Source organism: Lacerta agilis, chromosome 14, assembly GCF_009819535.1.
Source record: "Lacerta agilis isolate rLacAgi1 chromosome 14, rLacAgi1.pri, whole genome shotgun sequence".
NCBI classification, from domain to species: domain Eukaryota; kingdom Metazoa; phylum Chordata; class Lepidosauria; order Squamata; family Lacertidae; genus Lacerta; species Lacerta agilis.
Genome location: NC_046325.1, coordinates 460,902 through 488,205, shown reverse-complemented (window position 1 = coordinate 488,205; position 27,304 = coordinate 460,902). Strand labels below are relative to the sequence as shown.

Below are 27,304 nucleotides of genomic sequence, written 5' to 3'. Positions count from 1 at the left end.
ATAGCCCATCCTTTTTTTGGAAAGCATCCAAGGAAGGATATCAGAAACCTCTAAAGTTTTTGCCTCTGTCATTCTTATTCTGACCCTCTTCCCTATTCTCTGTTTGGAATCCTTTTTCAGGTAAAGGGTCAGTTGGCAGAAATGGGTCCTGATTCCTCTGAGGCAGAGAGGACTTTGTTGGACACCAGAGAGAGGCCGCTGGGTAAAGAGGAAGGGTTTTTCTCAGTCTGGCCGCATTGTGTTGACACTGGGACTAATCTCTGGGTTCTTTCAATATCTGAGGGAAGGACAAGAGATGTATTTTAACATAACTAAACTATGAAATGTGGGCAAACTCCCAAATGCCCCTCTGAAAGAGGCACCATGCACTCCTGGCTGCCCACTTCCCTTTGTCTCTCACAGGTGAAAGAAGGATGCTGGCAAGACCTCCTTATCCATCTCTTCATCCTGGTGGAGGGGAAGCTGTGACTGAGGAACCAGATCAGGTAGGGCGAAGGAGCCGTGGGGGGGGGGAGGCTGAGGGGGGCATTGGAATGCAAAAAATTTAAAAATTCCACTTAGACATTAAAATAAGCACCCATAGTTAAAATGCGCAGTTAAACAAAGCCATTAAAACATCACAACAAGAAACTGGCAGAACACAACAGAACAATGTGTAGTAGATAATATTTGTGCTTTCTAAGGGGACGTCCTTTTTCTTCTTTCAGGGTCCAGTGTGTTTTGAAGATGTCGCTGTCTGTTTCACGGCTGAGGAGTGGGCGTTGCTGGATCCTGCCCAGGGAGCTCTGCATCAGGAAGTCATGGAGGAGAATCGTAGGATCTTGGCTTCTCTAGGTGAGGTTCCCTCTTGAATCATAATGCTTATTTGGAAATTCCATAAATATATCTATGTGCCAAGCCTCCCAGATTTTGATTGAGCTCAACAGCACCACCTAGAGCACCTGGGATTCTCACACCCCCACAGCTCACCTTGAATGGAGGGCTATGGACTCTTTTGTCTGTGAATAATATTTCTCCACTGATGCCTTTTCAAACCATGATCTGGCTGGTTTGAACTACCATGGACTTTTTAAATATAGACTTCAGAGTGGTTAGGGAATCATAGAATCATAGGATTATATAGTTGGAACTGACCCCAAGGGTCATCTAGCTCAACCCTCTGCACTGCAGGAATCTCATCTGAAGCATCCATGATGTATGGTCTTTCAACCTCTTCTTAAAAACCTCAAAGGAAGGAAAGTCCACAACATTCCGATGGAGACGGTTCCACTGTTCAACAGCTCTTACCCTCAGAAAGTTATTTCTGATATTTAGTTAGAATCTCATTTCTTGTAACCTGAAGCCATTGGTTTGGCTCCTGCTAGCCAGAGCAAGAGAAAGCAAGCTTGCTCCCTCTTCCATGTGGCAGCCCTTGAAATATCTGGCTCTCCTCTCTCCTCTCAGTCTCCTCTTTTCCAGGTTAAACACAGCCAGCTCCTTCAACCATTCCTCAGAAGGCTTGGTTTCCAGACCCTTGATCATCTTGGTTGCCCTCCTCTGCACACATTTCAGCTTGTCAACATCCTTCTAAAATTGTGTTGCCCAGAACTAGAAATACTATTGCAGATGTGGTCTGACCAAACCAGAATAGAGTGGTACTATGACTACCCTTGATCTGGACACTAGACTTCTGTTGATGTTGCCTAGAAGATCATTTCCCCCTTTTGCTGCTGCATCACACTGTTGACTCATATTAAGCTTGTAGTCAGCTAAGACCTCTAGATACTTTTCACATGTACTACCGTAAAGCCAGGTGTCCCCTATCTTATATTTGTGCATCTTGTTCTTCCTGAAATTTGTCCCTATTGAAATTCATTTTGTTAGTTGGGGCCTAGTTCTCCAATCTGTTAAGGTCATTTTGAATTCTGGTTCTGTCTTCTGTGACATTAACTACCCTTCCCAGTTTGGTGTCATCTGCAAATTTGATGAGCATCCCCTCAATTCCTCCATCCATGTTGTTTATAAAGGCATTGGACAACAGATTCTGACAGTTTTTTCTTTTTTCTTTTTCTGCTCTGGTCTGCTTTTTGTTGTACAAAGAGATGGCAGGCATTAGAATTGGCCCAGATTCCATGATTGAGTCAAACAAAATCTAGAAAAGAGCCAGTCTTGTCAAATCTCATGTTTCCCTAAATATGTCCCTGAATGCCAGTCAACAAAGGCAGACAATCATGTTAGAGAAATGGGAAAGATTGTGGATAAAAGACATGAAGTTTTCCCGAAATTACGTTCTAATAGAAAATATATACAAAATGCAATACAGATGGTATCTTATTGTCAAAAATGTGTAAGGTCAGTAACAATATATGTTGGAGATATAACAAAGAATTGGGTACATTTATGCATATTTGGTGGAACTGCAATGAAATAAAGAAATTTTGGGAGAAAATATTGTTGTTGTTGTTCAGTCGTTCAGTCGTGTCCGACTCTTCGTGACCCCATGGACCAGAGCACGCCAGGCACGCCTATCCTTCACTGCCTCCCGCAGTTTGGCCAAACTCATGTTAGTAGCTTCGAGAATACTGTCCAACCATCTCATCCTTTGTCGTCCCCTTCTCCTTGTGCCCTCCATCTTTCCCAACATCAGGGTCTTTTCCAAGGAGTCTTCTCTTCTCATGAGGTGGCCAAAGTACTGGAGCCTCAACTTCAGGATCTGTCCTTCTAGTGAGCACTCAGGGCCGATTTCCTTGAGAATGGATAGGTTTGATCTTCTTGCAGTCCATGGGACTCTCAAGAGTCTCCTCCAGCACCATAATTCAAAAGCATCAATTCTTCGGCGATCAGCCTTCTTGATGGTCCAGCTCTCACTTCCGTACATTACTACTGGGAAAACCATAGCTTTAACTATACGGACCTTTGTCGGCAAGGTGATGTCTTTGCTTTTTAAGATGCTGTCTAGGTTTGTCATTGCTTTTCTCCCAAGAAGCAGGCGTCTTCTAATTTCGTGACTGCTGTCACCATCTGCAGTGATCATGGAACCCAAGAAAGTGAAATCTCTCACTGCCTCCATTTCTTCCCCTTCTATTTGCCAGGAGGTGATGGGACCAGTGGCCATGATCTTAGTTTTTTGATGTTGAGCTTCAGACCATATTTTGCGCTTTCCTCTTTCACCCTCATTAAAAGGTTCTTTAATTCCTCCTCACTTTCTGCCATCAAGGTTGTATCATCAGCATATCTGAGGTTGTTGATATTTTTTCCGGCAATCTTAATTCCGGTTTGGGATTCATCCAGCCCAGCCTTTCGCATGATGAATTCTGCATATAAGTTAAATAAGCAGGGAGACAATATACAGCCTTGTCGTACTCCTTTCCCAATTTTGAACCAATCAGTTATTCCATATCCAGTTCTAACTGTAGCTTCTTGTCCCACATACAGATTTCTCAGGAGACGGATGAGGTGATCAGGCACTCCCATTTCTTTAAGAACTTTCCATAGTTTGCTGTGGTCGACACAGTCAAATGCTTTTGTGTAGTCAATGAAGCAGAAGTAGATGTTTTTCTGGAACTCTCTAGCTTTCTCCATAATCCAGCGCATGTTTGCAATTTGGTCTCTGGTTCCTCTGCCCCTTCGAAATCCAGCTTGCACTTCTGGGAGTTCTCGGTCCACGTACTGCTTAAGCCTGCCTTGTAGAATTTTAAGCATAACCTTGCTAGCGTGTGAAATGAGTGCAATTGTGCGGTAGTTAGAGCATTCTTTGGCACTGCCCTTCTTTGGGATTGGGATGTAAACTGATCTTCTCCAATCCTCTGGCCACTGCTGAGTTTTCCAAACTTGTTGGCATATTGAGTGTAGCACCTTAACAGCATCATCTTTTAGGATTTTAAATAGTTCAGCTGGAATATCATCACTTCCACTGGCCTTGTTGTTAGCAAGGCTTTCTAAGGCCCATTTGACTTCACTCTCCAGGATGTCTGGCTCAAGGTCAGCAACCACACTACCTGGGGTGTATGAGACCTCTATATCTTTCTGGTATAGTTCCTCTGTGTATTCTTGCCACCTCTTCTTGATGTCTTCTGCTTCTGTTAGGTCCTTTCCACTTTTGTCCTTAATTGTGGTAATCTTTGTACGAAATGTTCCTTTCATATCTCCAATTTTCTTGAACAGATCTCTGGTTTTTCCCATTCTGTTATTTTCCTCTATTTCTTTGCATTGCTCGTTTAGAAAGGCCCTCTTGTCTCTCCTTGCTATTCTTTGGAAATCTGCATTCAATTTCCTGTATCTTTCACTATCTCCCTCGCATTTTGCTTGCCTTCTCTCCCCCGCTATTTTTAAGGCCTCATTGGACAGCCACTTTGCTTTCTTGCATTTCTTTTTCATTGGGATGGTTTTCGTTGCTGCCTCCTGTATAATGTTACGAGCCTCCATCCACAGTTCTTCAGGCACTCTATCCACCAAATCTAAGTCCTTAAACCTGTTTTTCACTTCAACTGTGTATTCATAAGGAATTTGATTTAGATTGTATCTTACTGGCCCAGTGGTTTTTCCTACTTTCTTCAGTTTAAGCTGGAATTTTGCTATAAGAAGCTGATGATCAGAGCCACAGTCAGCTCCAGGTCTTGTTTTTGCTGAGTGTATAGAGCTTCTCCATCTTTGGCTGCAGAGAATATAATCAATCTGATTTCGATGTCGCCCATCTGGTGATGTCCATGTGTAGAGTCGTCTCTTGTGTTGCTGGAAAAGAGTGTTTGTGATGACCAGCTTGTTCTCCTGACAGAACTCTATAAGCCTTTGCCCTGCTTCATTTTGAACTCCAAGGCCAAACTTGCCAGTTGTTCCTTTTATCTCTTGACTCCCTACTTTAGCATTCCAATCCCCTATAATGAGAAGAACATCCTTCTTTGGTGTCATTTCTATAAGGTGTTGTAAGTCTTCATAGAATTGGTCAATTTCAGTTTCTTCAGCACTGGTAGTTGGTGCATAAACTTGGATTACTGTGATGTTAAAAGGACTGCCTTGGATTCGTATCGAGATCAATCTATCATTTTTGAAATTGCATCCCAGTACAGCTTTCGCCACTCTTTTGTTGACTATGAGGGCCACTCCATTTCTTTTACGGGATTCCTGCCCGCAGTAGTAGATATGATAGTCATCTGAACTGAATTCGCCCATTCCCGTCCATTTTAGTTCACTGATGCCTAGGATGTCAATGTTTATTCTTGCCATCTCATTTTTGACCACATCCAGCTTACCAAGGTTCATGGTTCTTACATTCCAGGTTCCTATGCAATACTTTTCTTTACAGCATTGGACTTTCCTTTCGCTTCCAGGCATATCCGCAACTGAGCATCCTTTCGGCTTTGGCCCAGACGCTTCATCAGCTCTGAATCTACTTGTACTTGTCCTCCGCTCTTCCCCAGTAGCATGTTGGACACCTTCCGACCTGAGGGGCTCATCTTCCAGCGTCATATCTTTTATATGCCTGTTGTCTTTGTCCATGGAGTTTTCTTGGCAGGGATACTGGAGTGGGTTGCCAGTTCCTCCTCCAGGTGGATCACGTTTGGTCCAAACTCTCCACTATGACCTGTCCATCTTGGGTGGCCCTGCACGGCATAGCTCATAGCTTCCCTGAGTAATTCAAGCCCCTTCGCCACGACAAGGCAGTGATCCATGAAGGGGGGGAGAAAATATATAACGAAATAAAAAAGATAGTCAAATATTCCTTTAAGAAAGACCCTGAAATCTTTTTGTTAGGAATGCTAGGCGATGAAGTTAAGGAAAAAGACAGATGTGTGTTAATGTATTCTACCACGGCGGCAAGGCTCCTAACTGCAAAAAATTGGAAGAGTATAACAGTACGAAATGTGGAAGACTGGCAGGGGAGCAACAAAACAGAAAACAGAGAAAGATTGGAAAGCATTCAAAGATTATATAGGGAGTTCAGTGGAAAGGGCCAGCCTTCTAATACAGTGGTGCCCCGCTAGATGAAAATAATTCGTTCTACGAGTGTCTTCGTAGAGCGAATTTTTCGTCTAGCGAAGCAGCAACGCAGCGCGGAGGTTTTCGCGCTGGAAAAAAAATTTCGTCTTGCGAGGCAGCCCCATTGACTTTTTCGTCTTGCGGGGCAGCTTTCCACTAGCGAATGCTGTTCGTCTAGCGAGTTTTTCGTCTAGCGAGGCATTCATCTAGCGGGGCACCACTATAAATGTATGTGTGGGCCCAAGTTAAACCAACAAGGAGAAATAACAAACTCAGGTATACAGAGAAACACAGTTATAGAAACCGCAATAAAAGACCAAGCTGGAAGTCAACACCAGGTGATGGGGTGTTGACTCCCCTCAGTTCTTCCTCTCTCACAAGCGTTAATGAGCATTGTTCAATAATGGGGGGCTCCATTTCTTCCTGAGGCTCTAATCCATTTCTCTCTTCATTGCAGGTGGTGATGGACTGGAAATTAAGAACGAGGGAAACCATGATAAAATCCACACAGTGGAGAAGCCACATCAGTATTTGGAGTCTGGAGAGAACTTCAGTCAGAGCTCCCATTCAGTTTCCCATGAAGGAAATCCCATTGGGAAGGAACCTTATCAGTGCTTGGAGTATGTTAAGGGCTTTCATATAAGCACAAGCGTCTGTCGACATCAGAGAATTCACAGTGGGGCGAAACCATATCTGTGCTTGGAATGTGGGAAGGGCTTTGTCTGGAAGATAAGTTTGACTTCCCATCAAAGAATTCACAGAGGGGAGAAACCATATCCGTGTTTGGAGTGTGGGAAGAGGTTCAACCAGAGAGCCCATCTCACTTCCCATCAAAAAATTCATACAGGGGAGAAACCATATGAGTGCCTAGAATGTGGGAAGAGGTTCAGTCAAAGGGCCCACCTCAGTTCCCATCGAAGAATCCATACAGGGGAGAAACCGTATCAGTGTTTGGAATGTGGAAGGGGCTTCAGTCAAAGGGCCCACCTCACTATCCATGAAAGAATCCATACAGGGGAGAAACCATATCAGTGTACGGAATGTGGGAAGAGCTTCCGTAAGAGTTCCGTTCTCACTAACCATCAAAGAATCCATACGGGGGAGAAACCATATCATTGTTTGGAATGTGGGAATAGGTTCAATGAGAAAACTAACCTAATTTCCCATCAAAGAATCCATACAGGGGAGAAACCATATCAGTGCCTGGAATGTGGGAAGAGCTTCCGTAAGAGTACTTTTCTCACTTCCCATCAAAGAATCCATACGGGGGAGAAACCGTATCAGTGTTCACAATGCGGGAAGAATTTCAGTCAGAAGGCCCACCTCACTTCACATTGGAGAACTCATACAGGTGAGAAGCCCTATCAGTGCTTGGAATATGGGAAGAGCTTCAGTCACAGCATCTCTCTCACTTCCCACAAAGAATTCATACAAGGGAGGAACTATAACTCCTTGGAATGTGGAAATACCTTTGAAGGATCAAGCCCCATCAAAGAAGTCACAGCGGGGAGAATCATAGGATCATGGAATCATAGAGTTGGAAGGGATTCTGATGGTTATCTAGCTGAACCCTCTGCAAAGCAGGATTCTCAACTAAAGCATCCATGACAGATGACCATCCAACCTCTGCCTTAAAACTTTCAATGAAGTAGAGTCCACCACCTTCTGATGGAATCTGTTCCTCAGTCAGATAGATCTTACCTTCAGAAGTTACTGCCTCATGTTTAGTCACAACCTCCTTTCTTGTAACTTGGAGCCATTGGTTGGAGTTCTATCCTGCGGAGCAGGAGAAATCGTATCTTCCATGTGACATCCCTTTAGATATTTGAAGGTGCCTATCATATCTCCACATGCTCTTCTCTGTGATAAACATCCCCAGCTCCCTCAAGCATTCCTCATGTCTCAGTATTCAAGACCTCCCTTTTTGTGATAATATTTATTTTCCATATATAAAGTTACATTTTCCAATAGAAAGTTACGTTTCTTAATCAACTATTCTAATTCAATAAAACTAGCAACTTCCCGCTTAAGGTAAGTGTTCGTGCCGCTTCCCTTGTGATTTAAGATTCAGGTTAGGCTGTGAAACAATATCTGGCCCCCAAGGTCGCCCAGTGTGGGAATTTGAACCCAGGTCTCCCAGGTCATAGTCCAGCCCTCCTTCCAGTATACTACACTGACTCTCTAATGAGACTCTTAGAAATTGTGCATGCATGTGTGTCTGCTTAAAGTTCAGTTGTAGTGTTCTGGTGTTTGTATATACGTGTAACAAAGCAATTAATATAATAAGCGCAGTATAATAGTAGATTTAAGGTAATGTTAACTAGTGAGGGGTAAAGTGTGAGTTTGGGATGTTGGGGGTGAGAGGTGATTGGCTGAGAGTTTGAAAAGGATTTTGAATAACTAAAACATACAATCAGGTCTGTGGCTTATTAAACTTTGCATATTGTCTTAAATGTGTTTGTGGGAGGGGGGGTTATTGGTTTGTTTCGTTTTATGCTGTGAACCCCCCTGAGGTTTCTGGTTGAAGGCAGTATTCAAATTTAATGAATTAAATACAAGCAATAAATAAAACATTAAAAAATACAGAACCAAACTGAACAATTTCCACATAAATCGCAAGAGCTAAAAAAAAAAGGCAGCAAAATAGCCACACAGGTACAACTCCCTATGAAACATTCGAAACCATGCACTTATGTATACAAAGTTATCTTGAAAACCTAATTTTTAAATCAGTTGTGTTCCAACACACACTTCATTCTTCACTACTTTAGGGGTGGAGTGTTCAGGGGAGAGTTCTCTGGGGTGTCACCAGGAATAAAGGGGGTCTTTGGTGGAGGACCCAGTCAAGACCCAGCTCACAGCTGTGCCCCTTGAATGCAGTGGGGAGGTGGCGCAGGGGGGGTTGGGCCCTGCCAGGCGGTGGCAGCATGAAAGCAAACCCGGCTATACAGCAATGTCTGAGCGTCTCACCAGACGCAGGAGGGCAATTAAAGGCATAACGAATAGACACCTTCCAAGACGCATGGGCCTCTTTCTTTAACTTTGTTAATGACCAAAATCAAGACCTTGTTACACCAACCGCTCAATATTCTCAGTGGAGAGATTACGCTAACCCAGAGGCGTCCAGCCTTTTTGAGTCCACGGCTCCCTTGACCAACTACATTCTTTCTGTAGCACCGCTGTGGGGCTCAGGAGCCCAGTTAGGTCCCCCCTTGCCTGCAGAGCTGGCAGCCTCTCACCCTTTTTCGAACACCCTCCCTGGTGGAGTGCTCCCTCAGACTCCTCTCCTCTCCCCTCTCCTTGGGGGTTTTCTGGGCAGCCGTTGCTGCTGCCCTGGTCTCTGAGCTGCCCCCCTCACCCCCCCAAAGGGGTGCCTCCTCACACTGCCCCACGGGGGCCTGGGACTTTTCTATCCATTCCCACCAGCAAGGGCTGGCAGACTGGCTGGCTGGGCTCCCTCGCCCCCTTGCTTGCTTGCTTCCTCCGAACCTGCTTCAACTCCTGGTAACCAGCACCCCCTGGCCAGCCCCAGAGGCACCATTCGCCAGGGGAGCTTATAGCCAGGGCTGCTGCAACAAACAGCCGTGCCAGCCTTTGAGAGGCAGAGACATGAGAGGGCATCAGAGGAGGGAGGGAAGGAAAAAAGGCCAGGGGCACCCCTGAGCATCACTCAAGGCACCCCAAGGTGCCACGGCACACTGGTTGAAAACCACTGCGTTAAGTAATATGTTTGAATGTTGCAGGTGTGTGTCTAGAGAGAATGGATAAGACAAACACCGTTAGATGTACTGCTGGGCCAGCCTCAAGAGTCCAGCGTCCCTCAGCATGCACCTAGTCAGCTCCACAACAGATCTCAGCTTTCCCTCCATGAATGAGTTTTGTTGCATGGTGTGGCTCACACACCTTCCCTTCCTCTTCTCATGTGGCTCGAGGCAAACTCATCTCCGCTGTCGCTGACCAGAGATGTGGGTTTCCTCTGAAACTTGCTGCTCACTGTGGCAAGGTATTTTCTGAACATCTCCACTGCTTCACTTTTCTCTTTTAGAAGTACCTTGAGAACAACATCCAGAAAAATTAGACCCTAAGGCAGGAACATTAAGTGTGCCACACACACTTGCGTATGCTACATTCTGGTGCTTTTCTGTTATACATGATGGAAAAGCAGCTTTAACACTCTTTTCAGTGATGCAACTGACACACTTCGTTGTGGCTGGTACCTTTTGGATTGCCTTCGTCCCTGTAGCAAGCTGCTTGCATTGCAATTCCACAGTGACTTTGATGTCTCTGTGGCCAAACCTTCTGTTCCAGAAGTTCTGGATCTGCTTCATCCTTGACAAGCTGGAACGTTTGCAGAGCAGGGCAGCCAAGATGTCCAAGGGTTTGTGCGCTCGTGTGTGCCACATTCGCAGCCTGGGGTCCTGGAAGATTTGCCTCGTAGACTGTTAATCAAATGTGCTTCTGCATACACCTGGCCATCTTTGGTCGCTTGCCATTTTCCCATTCAGAATTGTATAAGGAAACCTTTCCTATCCAAGGTAGACACTGAGAATGTTGCAATTCAGTTGTGGGACATACAGGGAATGGTTCTCTCTTAATTGGGAGTTACAGGGGAGAAACACGGCAAACTGAATGCCTTTCTGTCAGCAAGTTGCTTTTGGAAATAATGTGGTGATTGACGATAACCAAGATCTTGGCGGTTGCATTCACTCTGGATCTAAGAGTGAATCAGAATTGTAGAGTTGGGAGGGACCTAAGGGGCCATCTAGTCCAACCCCCCTGCAATGCAGGAATCTCAACTAAAGAATCCCTGACAGATGGCCATCCAACCTTTGTTTAAAAACCTCCAGTGAAAGAGTGTCCACAACCTCCTGAGGGTGACTCTTCCCCCTGGACATCCCTTGAGATATTTGAAGATGGCTCCTCTCAGTCTCCTCTTTTCCAGAAGCCTTCATTTCCAGACCCTTGATCATCTTGGTTGCCCTCCTCTGCACATGTTCCAGCTTGTCAACGTCCTTCTTAAATTGTGGTGCTCCGTATTCCAGGTGTGGTCTGACCAAGGCAGAATAGAGTGGTACTATGACTTCCCTTGCTGACTCAAGTTCAGCTATTGGTTCACTAAGACCTGTAAATCCTTTTCACATGTAAAGCCAGATGTCCTCCACCCGATTTTTGTGCCAAAGGTTCTTCCTGCTTAAGTGCAGAACCTTACATTTGTCCCCATTGAGATTCATTTTGTTAGTTTGCCTCCAGTTCTCCAGTCTGCTATGATCGTTTTGAATTCTGATTCTGTTTTCTATGGCATGAGCTGTCCCTCCCAGTTTGATGTCATCTGCAAATTTGTTGAGCATCCCCTAAATGCCTTCATCCACGTCATTTATAAAGACTTTGAACAACAACGGGCCCAGGATAGAACCCTGCGGCACCCCACTTGTCACTTTTTCTAGGATGACAAGGACCCATTATGCCAAAGCAAGACTCTTAACTTCACATACACGCTCCTGGAATCTGGAATGGAAGAGATGGACCAGGAGCCAGACCTTGGGGGTCATAGCAGGCAGCTCCATGAAGACGTAGACCCAGTGTGTGGTGGCTGTGAACAAAGACAAACTTCACACCAGGGATCCTTAGGAAAGGAGTTGAAAATAAAGCTGCAAATACCACGATGCCATCATAGAAATCTGTGGTGTGACTGCATTTGGGGCACAATCTCCAGTTCTGGTCGCCTCTCCTCAAAAAGGATATTTGTAGAGTTGGAAATACGTTTCAGCAAAGGGCCACCGAAAAGACCCGGGGGTGCCCCGGCTTTCCTATGTTGCGTTTGGGGATGTCTAGTTTAGAGGAAAGCCGAGTGAGAGGCAGCTTGATGCAATTTGACAGAATTCTGCCCGGCCTGGAGAAAGCGCACCGAGAGAAGCATTTCTCCCTGTCGCATAACGGGGCTGCGCTGGCTTGCAAAGGGTTAAAAGGAACTAAGCTGGATTCCTAGAGAGGAGAGAGGAGATACAGGCGGGGTGGGGGTGGGGGGGGTGAGCCGAAGCCTTTTCCTGCCAAGTGCCTTCTTGCAAAAGGAAGAGGGGGCGTTTGTCCCTCTCCTCTGCACGTGCTGCACCGGGGCTCTCTTGGGAATCCGGTGGGTCTCCGCTCTTCTTGCATGGGGGACATTGGGGAGAAGGGGGGGGGGGTCCCAGGGCTGCAGGGCGGGGTGCATGGGAGGGCCTGCTCAGCTCATGCATGGGGTGGGGGTGGGGACCTCCATGCCAGGGAGCAGAGGGTCCTGCCCCCTTCCTTCTCTCCTCTGCAAGAGCAGCCTGGGGGTCTCCTTCTGCAAGAGGAGGGGGGCAGTTGTCTCTCTGCTCTGCCCCTTCTGGGCTCTGGTCAGTCTCTTCTCTCTTATTGCAAAGGGTGCAACGGGGAGGAGGGGGGAGGGCTGCTCAGTTCATGCAGCGGGGGGGGGGGATCCCCAAGTCCGGGGAGCAGGGAGGATCCTGCCCCTCTCCTCTCTGCAAAGCCCGGGAGGGGTCACAGGTCTGCAACTCTCGCCCTCCTTTGGGTTCCTGCGGAGGGAAGGAGGGCCTGCAAAGGAACCCAGTTCAAAGCATTTATCCTCAGCAGGGGTTGTAGCCGAACAGAAACATTCGGACTTAAAATATACGCAAAAAATAAAAAGGGAAACCTGACCTATGCAATAAAGAAAGTCTGTTGGAAGATGGAGGGCAGAGAAGAGAAAGCGCTTCTTGGTGCGATGCAGAGTCAAGCCTATGGAACTCCCTGCCCCAGGAGGCAAGGCTGGGACCAGTGCAGGGAGGAGGAGAGGCTCTGCTGGGCTTCATCCTCTTGTCTCCCCAGAGATGCTTCTGAATCCCAGTTGCTGGGAAGGAAGCGCAGGGAGAGAGAGGGGCTCTTGTGCCCCAGTCCTGCTGGGGGGCTTCCCATTGAGGCCAATATGGGAACAGGAGGGGGGAATCCAGAGGGGCCCAATGGCCTGATCCTGCAGGGCTCCTCTCCTCATGCTGACGTAAAGTTAAGAAGCTAACCTTTATCCCCAGCCCCAACCCAAGACTCAGACACAGGTGTTATCCACACTCTTGGCTGACGCGTGTGCACCCATTCAGACATGCAGCCACTCAGGGGTCCAGACGGTCTCTTGAGACTAACAGAAAGCCCTGCTGAGAAGCCCTGGAGACCTCCCCATCCCAGGAAACTGAGGCAGGAGAAGCCCTGCTGGAAAGAGGAGTGGGATCCCTTGGAAAGACTCTCTCAGGGTTGCTTGAGTTGCATTTAAGGGGGTTGGGCTGGATGACCCTCAGGAGCCCTTTCCAGATCTACAGTTCTCTGACCCCAGAGCCATTTGAGGACAGCCCACTGTAGGGAAGTTTTTAAATGTTTGTTTATGTTTATTTATATGTTGGAAAAAGGCTCCCAGAGTGCCTGCGGGGAACCCAGTCACATGGGTGGGGTATAAATAGAACAACAACAACAACAACAACAACAACAACAACAATGGACTAGGACGGTCCTATTTTCATTAGAGAAATGTTGGAGGGTATGCAGTCAATCTTCTTTTGAAAGATCTGGACTTTCAACAATATTTTTGTCTACCACACGTAATTAAAAGCAATCCTGCCTTTGCTCTGCTAAGTACTTTGCAGCATGGAAATGATGATGATGATAATTCTTCAATAATAATAATAATAATAATAATAATAATAATAATAATTGCATCATTTTCTTTTCTTTTTTAATATTTCATTTTAAAGATTTTTTGTTTACATTTTGCATTCATACCAATTTAACAAAACAGTATATTTTGGAGGTTCTCAACCCCTGGACTTCCCCCACCCCTCCCCCTCTGCATTATTTTCTCTGTGCTCGGCTGAGGTGCCTGCGGCTCAGCTATTTATGCCTGTTGCTTGGAAATTTTAGGCCTACTCCTGGTTACTACATTTAATAATAATAATAATAATAATAATAATAATAATAATAATAATAATTTTACCTCGCCCATCTGAGTAGGTTTTCCCAGCCACTGCTGGGCTAAGTCATTACCTAGATTTTTTTTAAATTTTCATTTTTTGTTTCGACTATGGCAGACCAACACGGCTACCTACCTGTAACTCATTACCTAGAAGTATTTGCACATCTTTCTCTGCCCAGACTCCTATGGGGGGTGTTATTGGTTTTTGTTGTTTTTATTATTTATGATTTATTTTTAACATTGTGATTTTATGTTGTGAGCACCCTGAGACCTGTGGGTATAGGATGGTATACAAATTAAATTAATTTGATTAAATGAATCCTCTGATGCATGAAATCTGCCAAGTGCTGAATTGAGCCTCCTATATATTTTTATTAATGTTTTTGTAAGTTGTCCCTGCAGCTATGAATGAAAACAAATAAAGGCACTAGAGGACTAATCCGCATAATATATCATTAATAACTTATTAATGACACTAAACCAAGTCCTTTCAAGACCAAACAGAAAGGCTTCTTCTTCTCCCCCCCCCCCCGGGCATTTGGGATTAATTCCCCCCTCTTCCGTGAGGGAATTTATTTTATTTATTTCCCCCTTCTCTGCCCTCAGCTGCATCTCCTTCACTTGAGGGACATTTCTTTTTGGGCCTCTTTTCTAGATCTAACTTTCTGCATCTTCTGCCTGAATTTTAGCTCACAATATTTGTCCTTTTATTGACAGCGGAGCCTCTTTTTCCTTGTCCCCCTTTCCCCCTCGCCAACTGAATCTGTTTTCTTCAAAGCCTGAGCTTCTCTGTCAGGTTTTTTTTACCTCCATTTTGTCTCCTGACTGAAATTCCCTCAGAGGTTTTTCCCTCCGTTTCTGCTTCTGCCTGACTCTCTCCTCTCCCTTCAGGAGTCCTTCTCCCCGCAGAAACCTTTCTCTCACAAAATATCATGTCTTCTCCTCGTGGGTTATATTTCCTGTCATGACTCTTCCACCAATTGAGGCAAACCCTCCAACTCTGCATGACTCCTATAGATATATTTTCAACCACCACAAGTTATCTCTTGGTTTTTGTGTGAGGGAAACCTTAGATGCTTGGAGACTCAGGGAGACGTTGAACGAATAAGAAAGGTCTTATTTATAAAACCAAGTTGGCAAAACAAAGAAGGGTCAGGAGTTGTGTCCTTTCAGGAAACAGTGAACTTATTAATGACACTAAACCTAAAGAGGTCGCGGGCGTTAAAACAAAGTAGCAAATGCGCATCTTCTCTTAAACTTCCCTTGCTAAAAATCAAAGGTAGATGTTCAATGCTTCACTCAGTTCCTATTTCCTCCCTATCATTCCTTTACTCTGTTATGAGTAAAAACAAAATCGAAAATTCTTTCTAGTAGCACCTTAGAGACCAACTGAGTTTGTTCCTGGTATGAGCTTTCGTGTGCATGCACACTTCTTCAGATACACTGAAACAGAAGTCACCAGATCCTTAAATATAGTGGGGGAGTGGGGAGGGGTATTACTCAGAAGGGTGGTGGGAATGGGTGATAGGCTGATAAGTGTGGAAAACCTGTTGACGACTCTATTAGTCTTGCAGGGAAAGGCAAGGGGTGAGATGGCTAAAGATGGCTTTGTTATGTATAATGAGATAAGAATCCAATGTCTTTGTTCAAACCAGGTTTCTCCATGGTTTTAAGTTTGGTGATTAGTTTGGTGTTATGAGTAAATACTCAGTTATGAGTTAAATCCTTTGGGCGCAGCACGGCTGCCTTCTCTGCTTAAAACTTTGGTTCACTTTCTGTCAATTCCCCTCTCCCTTGGCAATCCCACTCCTCAGGTGTTTCCAAATAGCAACAAGAAAGCTCAGAGTTTGGCCTGTGGTGCAATCCAGCCCTGGTTCCTAGCAAGACTCATCCACACTTGCTCAGGGGAGCTTCTTCTTCTGCTGACCTTGTGCCAATTTCATAACACAACAATATATTTCCTTTGCAGTATTTGCCTGCACTTCTAAATCCGACAGTCAGAACTTGGTGAAAGAAAAACCTTTAGGATTCCTTCCTAAAGATGGATGAGCAAGACTCAGCTGGCCCTGGAGAAGGAAGAGGCCATGCTATGGAAACAGTGGGGAGTCATGGGGGATTCTGGGAAAACTCCATGCAGAAGATCCTGGGTGAGGAGGACACCCTTCGCTCAGAGGTGCAGAGCCGGCCGTCCAGCTGGTTCTGCTACCTGGAAGCCAAAGGACCTCGAGAAGTTTGCAGCCGACTCTACCACCTTTGCCACCAGTGGCTGAAGCCAGAAAGACACACGAAAGCTGAGATGCTGGACCTGGTGATCTTGGAGCAGTTCCTGGATGTCCTTCCCCCGGAGATGGAGAGCTGGGTGAGGGAATGTGGAGCAGAGACCAGTTCCCAGGCAGTGGCCCTGGCCGAAGGATTCCTCCTGAGTCAGGCAGAGGAGAGGAAGCAGGTGAGAGAGACTTTCCTCTGGATCCTCCCAAGGGGCTCCAAACAGGAGGGAGAAGATCCCTAAATCCCATCCTCTTTTTTTTGGAATGACATTGGATACCCCTCAGGTTTTTGTCCCAGCCATTCCTTTTCAAACCTTTCTTCACATTCTCTTGTTCTTCTTTCAGGAAAAGGATCTGTTGGCAGGAACGGGTGCAGATTCCTCTGAGGCAGAGAGGACTTTGTTGGACACCAGAGAGAGGCCGCTGGGTAAGGAGGAAGGAAGTTTTCCTTCTTTTGATTCCATTCTGCTGATTCTGAAACTAATCTTTTCATCCTTTGGAAGAAGACACTTGGCCAAGAGGCCAAAGGAAATGAGATATATTTTAACATAACTAAAATGTGAAATGGGGACAAACATCACAATGCACCCCTGAGAGAAGCACCATGCACTCCTGTCTCCCCACTTCCCTTTGTCTCTCGCAGGTGAAAGAAGGATGCCGGCAAGACCTCCTCACCCATCTCTTCATCCTGGTGGAGGGGAAGCCGTGGCTGAGGAACCGGATCAGGTAAAGCAAAAATGTCCAACGGGTTGACTGCCATCGACAGATACATCCCCTGGAGATCGCCGTCAATCGCTGTTGATCGCGGGATGATTATAGATCACGTGGTGGAAGAAACTGTCTCCGCCTCCTGCACCTCTCTCTCTGTTCCTCCATGGCCGACGATAGTTGAGACATTAATTAGTTGTGTAAGCGCTGTGCGCGCATGTTAGCTTTGGAATTCTCTGTGCGCTACCTCCCCCCCAAAATTCAGCAACTGTGGCATCCCCCCTAACAAACGTCCAACAACTATGGTCAATGCTCCCCTGCCTCACCGCTCCTCCTCCTTCCAATGAAATGGGTAGACCAGGGGTCAGAAAACTTTTTAGCAGGGGGCCGTTCCACTTTCCCTCAGACCTTGTGGAGGGCCAGACTATATTTTGAAAAAAAATATGAACGAATTCCTATGCCCCACAAATAACCCAGAGATGCATTTTAAATAAAAGGACACATTTTACTCATGTAAAAACACACTGATTCCCAGACAGTCTGTGGGCCAGATTTAGAAGGCGATTGGGCCGCATCTGGCCCCCGGGCCTTAGTTTGGGGACCTCTGCAGTACACCATTGCCAGTTTTTTTAATGCTGGGAGTAGATCACAGTCTCTTGGGAGTTGGACGTGTCTGAGGTAAAGGGAAGGAGCCTTGTGGGGAGAGAGTCGTAGGGGTGGGGCAGCCAGGGCATTTCTGAGCCCAAACAAATCGCCCCCCTCCTCATTGCTTCTGTCAAAGCTGCCCTTAACAAAGGCTGAAATTGCCATTAATGAAGGTTTCTGGCCTGAGGATAATGAGTAGCCTTTTCACCTTAATTCTGAATATGGCTAGTATTATTCATTATAAATTGTCTTTAAGACACCTGCAGAGTCTTTCCATCCCAGAACAACACACAGGGAGAGGAGAGAGGGAAATCTTCCATTTGGGTAACTGGAACACTTGCACAGAGAGAATGATCTGAATAAAACAAGGTGGAGTTCCACCCGTTTTCACTAAGATTCACATCATCATTAAAATGCACTGTGAAAGAATTCCATTAAAGCATTAAAATAATCATCAATAATCAAAATGTGCACCAGACCAATCCGCTTAAAACAACCCAGGCAGGATGCAAAAGAGCAACGTGCAGGAGATCACATTTATGCTGCCTAACAGAAGGATATTTTTCTTTCAGGCTTCTGTTTCTTTTGAAGATGTCGCTGTCCGTTTCACGGCTGAGGAGTGGGCGTTGCTGGATCCTGCCCAGAGAGCTCTGCATCAGGAAGTCATGGAGGAGACTTGTAGGACCATGATCTCTCTGGGTAAAGTTCCCTGTTGGGTCATCATATCTGTTTTGGAATTCAATAGATATTTCTCTGGGACAAACCTCCCATCTTTTGATGGATCCCAACGTTGCCACCTGGAGCACCTGGGATTCTCACACGCCCACAGCTCACCTTGCATGGAGGGCTAGGGACTCTTTTGCCTGTGAATATTGTTCCTCCGCTTCTGCCTTTTTGCACAGGGATCAGGGTGTGGATGGGTTTTCTGAGTGTTCAGGGAAGTGGAAGTGGCTTCTGTCAGGTTTTTGTTTCTGTCCATTTTTTGGTAGAGCAAAGGCGCATAAACTTGGATTACTCTGATGTTAAAAGGTCTGCGTTGGATTCGTATCGAGATCATTCTATCATTTTTGAGATTGCATCCCAGTACAGCTTTCGCCACTCTTTTGTTGACTATGAGGGCCACTCCATTTCTTTTACGGGATTCCTGCCCACAGTAGTAGATATGATAGTCATCCGAACTGAATTCGCCCATTCCCGTCCATTTTAGTTCACTGATGCCTAGGATGTCAATGTTTATTCTTGCCATCTCATTTTTTACCACATCCAGCTTTCCAAGGTTCATGGTTCTTACATTCCAGGTTCCTATGCAATACTTTTCTTTACAGCATTGGACTTTCCTTTCGCTTCCAGGCATATCCGCAACTGAGTGTCCTTTCGGCTTTGGCCCAGCCGCTTCATCAGCTCTGGATCTACTTGTACTTGTCCTCCGCTCTTCCCCAGTAGCATGTTGGACGCCTTCCGACCTGAGGGGCTCATCTTCCAGCGTCATAACTTTTATATGCTTGTTGTCTTTCTCCATGGAGTTTTCTTGGCAGGAATACTGGAGTGGCTTGCCGGTTCCTGCTCCAGGTGGATCACATTTAGTCAAAACTCTCCACTATGACCTGTCTGTCTTGGGTGGCCCTGCACGGCATAGTCATAGCTTTTCTGAGTAATTCAAGCCCCTTCGCCACGACAAGGCAGTGATCCATGAAGGAGAATAATAATATCATAATTCATGTCTATTGTGTCTTAGTGCCATAAAATATGGCCACATTTCCAATTGATCATTGCAGTTCAAAGAAAAAGTAAACAAGTTCTTTTTACGCCATGCCCTCCAGTCTTTTTCCAAACTGATTTCCAATAGATGATAGGCTTTCCCCCCCTGTGCATTTATTTTCAGCTTACTCCTCAGTCTTTGCCACCTCCAATCATCCATAAATCTCTTCTGGCTTTGGAACAGCTTTTTCTCTTTCTTTCATTCCTTCATACGGTTGTAAAGTTGTGGACTTTTCTTCATCTACTGCTGCCTCAGGTTTCCCCCCAACAGATTCTGTCCATTCTCTCACCTGCACTCTCTCTCAAACCTCTCCAGCCATTCTGCACATTTCATCTCTTAGCTGCTGGTTATGCCATATCAAAAATCAAAAGGCATTCAGTGTTATTTTTCCTATAATTTACTATTTATGATCTATTAGTTCTCCTCCCTTGATTGTCTCCACTTCTCTGCACTTATAATGTTACCATTGGTTTTCAGTCCGTTGCGCATAGGAAAAACAAACTGAGAAAGGAGATTTACGAACAGTGTAGCTTTGAAGTTAAAGGCAAAGTTTCAGAACTATATATTTATTGTTATCTTTTGAAATCACCAGTAGTTAGTTATGAGCTGTTTGATATATTTTCCAGACCTATTTAGAATTCTGTCATTACCTAGCAGTTTAATTCTCCCCTGGACGTTAGGTAATTGGTAGACAGAGAATCCAATAAAAAAAGACTTCTGACCTTGCATATGGAGTTGATTTGATGTTTGAGCCAAAGAAATTTCATCCCTAAAAAGAGCAGGCTTTTTGAATCTGAATTTCCCATAAATATGTCAGTGAATGTCCGTCAGTCAGTGAACTCTGCTGTAAGACTTCCCATCTAACTCCATTCAGATCTTCCTTTATAACAAATGTTCAAGAGCATTATTCAAAAACTGGGAACTCCATTTCTTTCTTGGGCTCTGATCTGTTCCTCTCTTTGTTGCAGGTGGTGATGAATTAGAAATTAAGAACAAGGGACAACACAACAAAATCCACACAGTGGAGAAGCCATATCAATATTTGGAGTGTGGGGAGAACTTAAGTCAGAGCTCCTATGCCACTTCCCATCAAATAAATCCTATTGGGAAGAAACCCTATCAGTGTTTGGAATGTGGAAAGCGCTTCAGTGACAGCAGCAATCTCGCTTCCCATCAAAGAATTCATACAGGGGAGAAACCATTTCATTGCTTGGAATGTGGAAAGAGCTTCAATCACAGCTCACATCTCAAAGCCCATAAAAGAATTCATACTGGGGAGAAACCATATCAGTGCTTGGAATGTGGAAAGAGCTTCAGTCAGAGCAGCCCTCTTACTTCACATCTAAGAATTCATACAGGGGAGAAACCATATCAATGTTTGGAGTGTGGAAAGAGCTTCAGTCGGAAGAATAGTCTTACTTCCCATCAAAGAATTCATACAGGGGAGAAACCATATCAGTGCTTGGATTGTGAGAAGTGCTTTACTACAAGAAGTGACTTTCATCAACATAAGAGAATTCACAGTGGGGAGAAACCATATCAGTGCTTGGAATGTGGGAAGAGCTTCAGTCAGAGGGCCAATCTCACATCCCATCAAAGAATTCACAGTGGGGAGAAACCATATCAGTGCTTGGAATGTGGAAAGAGCTTCAGTCGCAGCTCTTATCTCACTTCCCATCGAATAAGTCATACATGGGAGAAACCATATCAGTGCTTGGAATGTGGAAAGTTCTTCACTACAAGCAGATACTTCCGTCTACATCAGAGGATTCACAGCGGAGAGAAACCATATCAGTGCTTGGAATGTGGGAAGTTCTTCACTACAAGCAGATACTTCCATCGACATCAGAGTATTCACAGCGGAGAGAAACCATATCAGTGTGTGGAATGTGGAAAGAGCTTTTCCAGGAAGGACAGTCTTACTTCCCATCAAAGAATTCATACAGGGGAGAAGCCGTATCAGTGCTTGGAATGCACAAAGTGCTTTGCTGCAAGAAAAGAGTTATGGCGACATAAGAGAATTCACACTGGGGAGAAACCATTTCAATGCCAAGAGTGCGGAAAGAGATTCACCTTGAAGCAAACACTCACTTCCCACCAAAGAATTCATACGGCGGAGAAACCTGAATAGGACTTGGAATATGGAACGAGCTTCAGCTGAAAGGAAATCTCACTTCCCATGAAAGAACTCACAGTGGGGAAAATCCTGGAATTAATAGATTTGGGAGGGATCTTGAGTGTCATCTAGTGTAACCAATGCAATGCATCTTGATGTTTAGTCAGAATCTCCTTTCTTATTATGTTCTTGTGGGGTTACATGGTTCTTCACCTCCTCTTCAATTATGAGAATAACTCTGTTACATTAGGCTCCCCAAGATCACTCAGTGAGCTTCATGGCCAAGTAGGGATTTGAACCCACGTCTCCCAGGGTGTAGTTGAATACTCTAGGCCAGGGGTGGCCAACTTCCAAGAGACTGTGATCTACTTACAGAATTAAAAACTTGCAGTGATCTACCCCCATTTTTTAGGGGTTCAGGTCAAAGTTGAGCTTTTTCTAGGGAGGGGGAAAGCCCCATTTTTAGGGGGTTCGGGAGGCATAAGTTGCTTAGCTTTTTGGGGGTGGGGGCGCGCAACGTTTTTACATTATTTTGGGGTCAAAGAGAAACAGCAACTCACCGAAGGTTTGCTGGGGAAAAACACCCTCGGTTTGTAAACTCCGTCTTCTGTCTCCAGCAATGGAGTGTGGGGTGGGGCGGGAGGCAGGGCCGGAAGGGGGCCAGCGATCGACCGCAATCTACCAAAACCTTGCAGTTGACCTGTTGGACACCCCTGCTCTAGGCAATATACTACATTGGCTCTCCCATGAGGCTCTTAGAAATGGTTTGTGCATGTTTGTCTGCTTAAAATTTGGGTGCCATATTCTGGTGTTTGCATTTAAAGCTGTATACTCCTCTAGCAAAGTAATTAATGTAATAATAGTAAGTCAACTAATATAATAGATTTAAGGTAATATTAGCTGGGGGAGGGGCTGTTGATTGGCTGAGAGTTTGGAAGGGTATTTAAGTACTGGTAAGTACAACAGTTTGAGTTTGGCCAAACTGCGAGAGGCAGTGAAGGATAGGCGTGCCTGGCGTGCTCTGGTCCATGGGGTCACGAAGAGTTGGACACGACTGAACGACTGAACAACAACAACAACAAGTACAACATAACAATCAGGCCTTTGTCTAATTAAACTTTGTCCTTTGTCTCTTTGTGGGAGGAGAATATTGGTGTGTTTCATTTTTGTTTTTATTATGTAATTGGTGTTTTTATTTTCAATTTTAATGCTGGGGACTGCCTTGAGATTTTCAAATGAAGGCAGCATACGAATTTAGCTTAGGTTCTCAACCACCTTGGTACTCAAACAACTTGGAACCCAAACACTGCAAACCTGGAAGTAAACTTTTTCCAGAAGCTGAATGTGCTCCATTTTGAGTGTTACTCTTCTGTTTTGAGTGTTATGCTGAGGCCTGTCTGTTTTGCTATTTATTCTGCATTTTTGTTTTTGCAGCTTCTTCATTTTGTTTTTGTGACTGTGTGGAACCCAGTTCAGCTACTGATTGATTGATTGTGTGACTGCAGTACATTGTTTATTGCTTTAATTTTATGAATCGGCGGTCTTGTTAGATAGTAAAATTCATGTTAAATGGCTGTTTTGGGGTTGTTTTTAAAAGTCTGGAATTGGAACGGACTTCTGTAATGGATTGAGAACCAAGGTACCACTGCAAAATGAAAAATAAGGTTATCATAAGCCATAAAGGAAAAATTAAAAATACTGTGAGTCATGACCCAGCTCACGGCTCTGCCCCTTGAATACTCTGGGAAGGGCTACCATAGCTCAGGAGCAGGACACCTGCTTGGCATGCAGAAAGTCCCAGGCTCCATCCCTGCTGGCAGCATCTCAGGGTCAAGTGGGAACCCTGGAGGGTCAAGGCTGCTAGTCAGGTCTGGAAACCTGGAGCAGCTGGAGAGACTGGTCTGAACAAAGACATTGGATTCTTATCTCATTATACATGACAAAGCTATCTTTAGCCATGTCACCCCTTGCTTTTGAATGCCTTTGAATTATGGTGCTGGAGGAGACTCTTGAGAGTCCCATGGACTGCAAAAAGATCAAACTTATCCATCTTTAAAGAAATCAGCCCTGAGTGCTCACTGGAAGGGCAGATCCTGAAGTTGAGGCTCCAGTACTTTGGCCACCTCATGAGAAGAGAAGACTCCCTAGAAAAGACCCTGATATTGGGATGGATGGAGGGCACAAGGAGAAGGGGACAACAGAAGACAAGATGGTTGGACAGTGTTCTCGAAGCTACCAACATGAGTCTGACCAAACTGCAGGAAGCAGTGGAAGACAGGAGCGCCTTGCATGCTCTGGTCCATGGGGTCATGAAGAGTCGGATATCAATAAAGCCAGAAGTTGTTCGGGAATGCATAAGTTGAATATTTTGAATGTTATATACATACAGTAATTGGCAGACAGAGATTTTAGTTGCCATTGCCTGTTTCCATGTGGATTGAAAATCATCGTTCATAGTTAGTGGGGCAAGGCCAAGGGGAAATAAAGGTAGTTTAAGCCATTAGTTTAAGTCAGTCTCTAGTCTCAAAGCAGCATAAGAGACACATTTTGGGACTTGAAGGACTGACCTTGGAAATTTGGATTGGACAAATTCTAGTAGTGCAAAGATGGAGAAGGGGCCCAGCTGGGCACCATAGAGAAGTTGTGCTATTGGTTTGGCTTCAAATAATTTGAGTGCTGCTGGTATATATTAACCACCTATTGTTTTTTAAAGAAACAAACATATTTTTTAATTAAAGATTTCTTGGTTACAAAAGGTTGCCCTTTTCTACAAACCTTCTAGCTTATCAACATCCTCCTTGAATTGTGGCTCCCAGAACCGGACACCAGACTCCAGTTGCAGCCTGACCAAGGCAGAATAGATACGGAAGAAGTATCTGAAGAAGTGTGCATGCACACGAAAGCTCATACCAATGATAAAATTAGTTGGTCTCTAAGGTGCTTCTGGAAGATTTTTTTTTTTTGATTTTGCCTAAAATTTGACCATCTTCTAGCTGGTCAACATCCTTCTTAAATTGTTTTGCTGAGAATTGGACAAGTGCAGTCTGATCGAGTTGGAACAGAGCAGGACATACTTCCCTTGATCTGGACACTAGACTTCTGTGGACGCTGCCTAGAATAGCATTCACTTTTTCCCCAGCTGCATCACACTGTGAACTCATGTTGACCAAGACCCCTAGATCTTTTTCTCATGCACTGCTAGTAAGCCAGCTGCCCCCCCCATCCTATATCTGTGCATCTGCTTCTTCCTGCCTAAGTGCAGAACCTGACCTTTGTTCCTATGGAAATTCATTTTGTTAGCTTGCCCCCAGTTCTTCAATCTATAATGGTAATCCCGAATCCCGATTCTGTCTTCTGTGCCATTAGCTGCCCCTCCCACTTTGGTGTCATCTGCAAATTGGATGAGGATCCCCTCAATTCCTCCACCCAAGACGATTATAGACAGACTGAGCAACAACAGGCCCAGGAAAGAGCCCTGCAGCCCCCCCACTGGTCACATGTGGGGTAACCTCATGTGGGGCACAGTCACCTCTCATCAAGGACATTTGAGGAGTTGGACAAGGTTCAGAAAAGGGCCTCCCAAATGACTGGGGGGGGGGCTGACTTTCCTATGAAGAAAGGTTCCAGCGTACGGGGGTCTTTAGAGCAGTGCTTCCCAATTAGCTAATTACTGAAGACCTCCTAATTTTCAAAAACCAAGCCTGGCCTAGAGAAAGTGGATGGAGAGTTCCATCTCCTAACAGTGGAATTCAAGGACATCCTAGAAATCGGAGTGCCGGAAGATTCAGGACAGATAAAATCAAGCTCTTCTTTACGGAAGGCAGAGTTAAACTGTGGAACTCCGTCCCGCAGGACCCAGAGATGGACACCAGGGGGAGAGAGGTGGGAGCTGGCTTCCAAGGGTTAAAAGCGATTGAGTGGGATTCCCAGAGAGGTCAGGAAATAAAGGCGGTGGGGGTGGGGGTGGGGTGGGGGAGAAACTCGTGAGCAAAAGCCCCTCCCTCTCCGCCCCTGCCTACAAAAGGAGGAGGGGGCCTTTGTCTCTCTCTTCTGCACGTGCTGCATCCCTGGCGCCTCCGGGAATCTGGTGAGTCTTTGCTCCTCTTGCAAAGGGTGCATTGGGGAGAAGAGGGGGGGGTCCTGGGATGCAGGGGAGGGAGCAGGGGGACCCCCAAGTCAAGGAGCAGAGGCTCCTGTCCCCCCTCCTCAATGCAAAGCCCGGGGGGGGGGGCGAGGTCACAGGAGCCCTGCAAATATTATCTTCCTTTGGGTCCATGCGCTCCTCGCCCCTTTGGGGAGGAAAGAAAAGGGACTGAAAATAAACCCCCTTCAGACTCGGGAATCAGTCCCATTTACTGATAGAGGTTGTAGGGGGACGGAAATACTGGACATAAAACACACCGAAGAAATAAAAAGGAAAGCCTGACTGTTGGAAAAGGGGAGGGGACAAATAAAAGATAGCACCTATTCCTGCGACGCAGAGTCAAGCCTATGGAACTCCCTGCCCCAGGAAACAAGGCTGGGACCAGTGCAGGGAGGGGGAGAGGCTCTGCTCGGCTTCATCTGCGAGGGCTGAGCTCTTGTCTCCCCAGCGATGTTTCTGAATCTCAGTTGCTGGAAGGAAGCTCAGGGAGAGAGGGGCTCTTGCGCCCCAGTCCTGGTGATGTTCTGATATTTGGGGTGCCAAGTGTGAGCACCCGAACTGGGCCAGGAAATTATCTGGCCATCAAAGTAGCTGCTTTAAGAGGGGAATTAGATGTGCTGTCAAGGTTGTGGGGATTCAGGGAGGAGGGGTGGCCCCATGGATGCCACCTTGAGCTCCTTGGAGAAAAGGGGAAGATAGAAATACAACGGATAAAGAGAGGGAACCTGGCCTGCTGCATTTTGGAGTCGCCTTCTAGGGCAGCTCCGCCTAGAGGGCACAGCCATAGCCTCAGGGGGTCCAGAGCGTGGAGGACCCTGGCCTTGTCCTCTCTGTCAGAGCTGGAAAGGGATCCTGCTAGTCACTGAGGTCACCTGAGCCCCCAGTGAGGATGGTGGATCCAGGAGAACCCCCAAGCATATCTGGCTGTGTGGAGGTCAAGATACATCGCAGTATTTCTATTTTTATGAGTATTCATTACCTCCCCTTCCCTGTAAGGTCCCAGAGCAGCTGCCAACATTAAAACACAAGACTAAAACACAATATTGCAGTTGTTTCTTAGTGCTCTCCTTTAGTCCAGCCCACTTGAACTTTGGCCTCACCCACTTGGCCCTCAAAGGTTTGGCCAGATCAGGATCTGGCCCCCAGAACAGAGGAAAAAGAATCCCACCCCAGGACTCTGTCTGGAGGACGTTTGAGATGCACAGTGGTAGAAAACGAGACAGAATCAGAAAGGGAAAGTGCCCTGAAATGGGGGTGGGGGGAGGGAGAGCAACTCTTGAGGAATCCCACTCTAGCCTAGTGTCCACATTACACTCGGAACAAATGAATCATTGTTCTGACTTCATTCCTGGACTGAAAACACTGAGAGGCAGGAGCCACCAGGCTGATTCATCTGACAGAAACCCCTTCAGTTGCCTCCACTTTTGGCCTGGTCACTTTCCCCCTAGGAGGGCAAGAGGATTTCTTCTTCTCCTTCCTTCTTCCTTTCATTCTTCAAGAGAGATCACAGTCTGGCCTGTGGTACAGACCAGCCCTGGTCCCTAGCAAGACTCATCCACACTTGCTCAGGGGAGCTTCTTCTTCTGCAGACCTTGTGCCAATTTCATAACACAACAATATATTTCCTTTTCAGTATTTGGCAGCACCTCTAATTGAGACAGACAGAACTTGGTCAAAGAAAAACTGGATTCCTGAGAGCACAGATGGATGAGCAAGACTCAGCTGGCCTTGAAGC

The 27,304-nt window shown here is 45.7% G+C and overlaps 2 protein-coding genes across 2 annotated transcripts; both read left to right on the top strand.

The window, feature by feature from the left end:
- The first annotated feature begins 767 nt into the window (after positions 1 to 767).
- Positions 768 to 21,724, top strand: LOC117058795 (zinc finger protein 250-like). The gene is made up of 7 exons (XM_033170164.1): positions 768 to 834; positions 6,413 to 7,551; positions 11,400 to 11,534; positions 16,543 to 16,624; positions 16,841 to 16,923; positions 18,123 to 18,249; positions 20,278 to 21,724. The coding sequence occupies exons 1-7, from the start codon at positions 801 to 803 to the stop codon at positions 21,438 to 21,440; spliced, it is 2,763 nt and encodes a 920-aa protein (XP_033026055.1). The 5' UTR covers positions 768 to 800; the 3' UTR covers positions 21,441 to 21,724.
- Positions 15,905 to 16,443, top strand: LOC117058271 (zinc finger and SCAN domain-containing protein 16-like). The gene has a single exon (XM_033169328.1). It carries the CDS (start codon positions 15,972 to 15,974, stop codon positions 16,437 to 16,439), a length of 468 nt encoding a protein of 155 aa, XP_033025219.1. The 5' UTR covers positions 15,905 to 15,971; the 3' UTR covers positions 16,440 to 16,443.
- Positions 21,725 to 27,304: the final 5,580 nt, after the last annotated feature.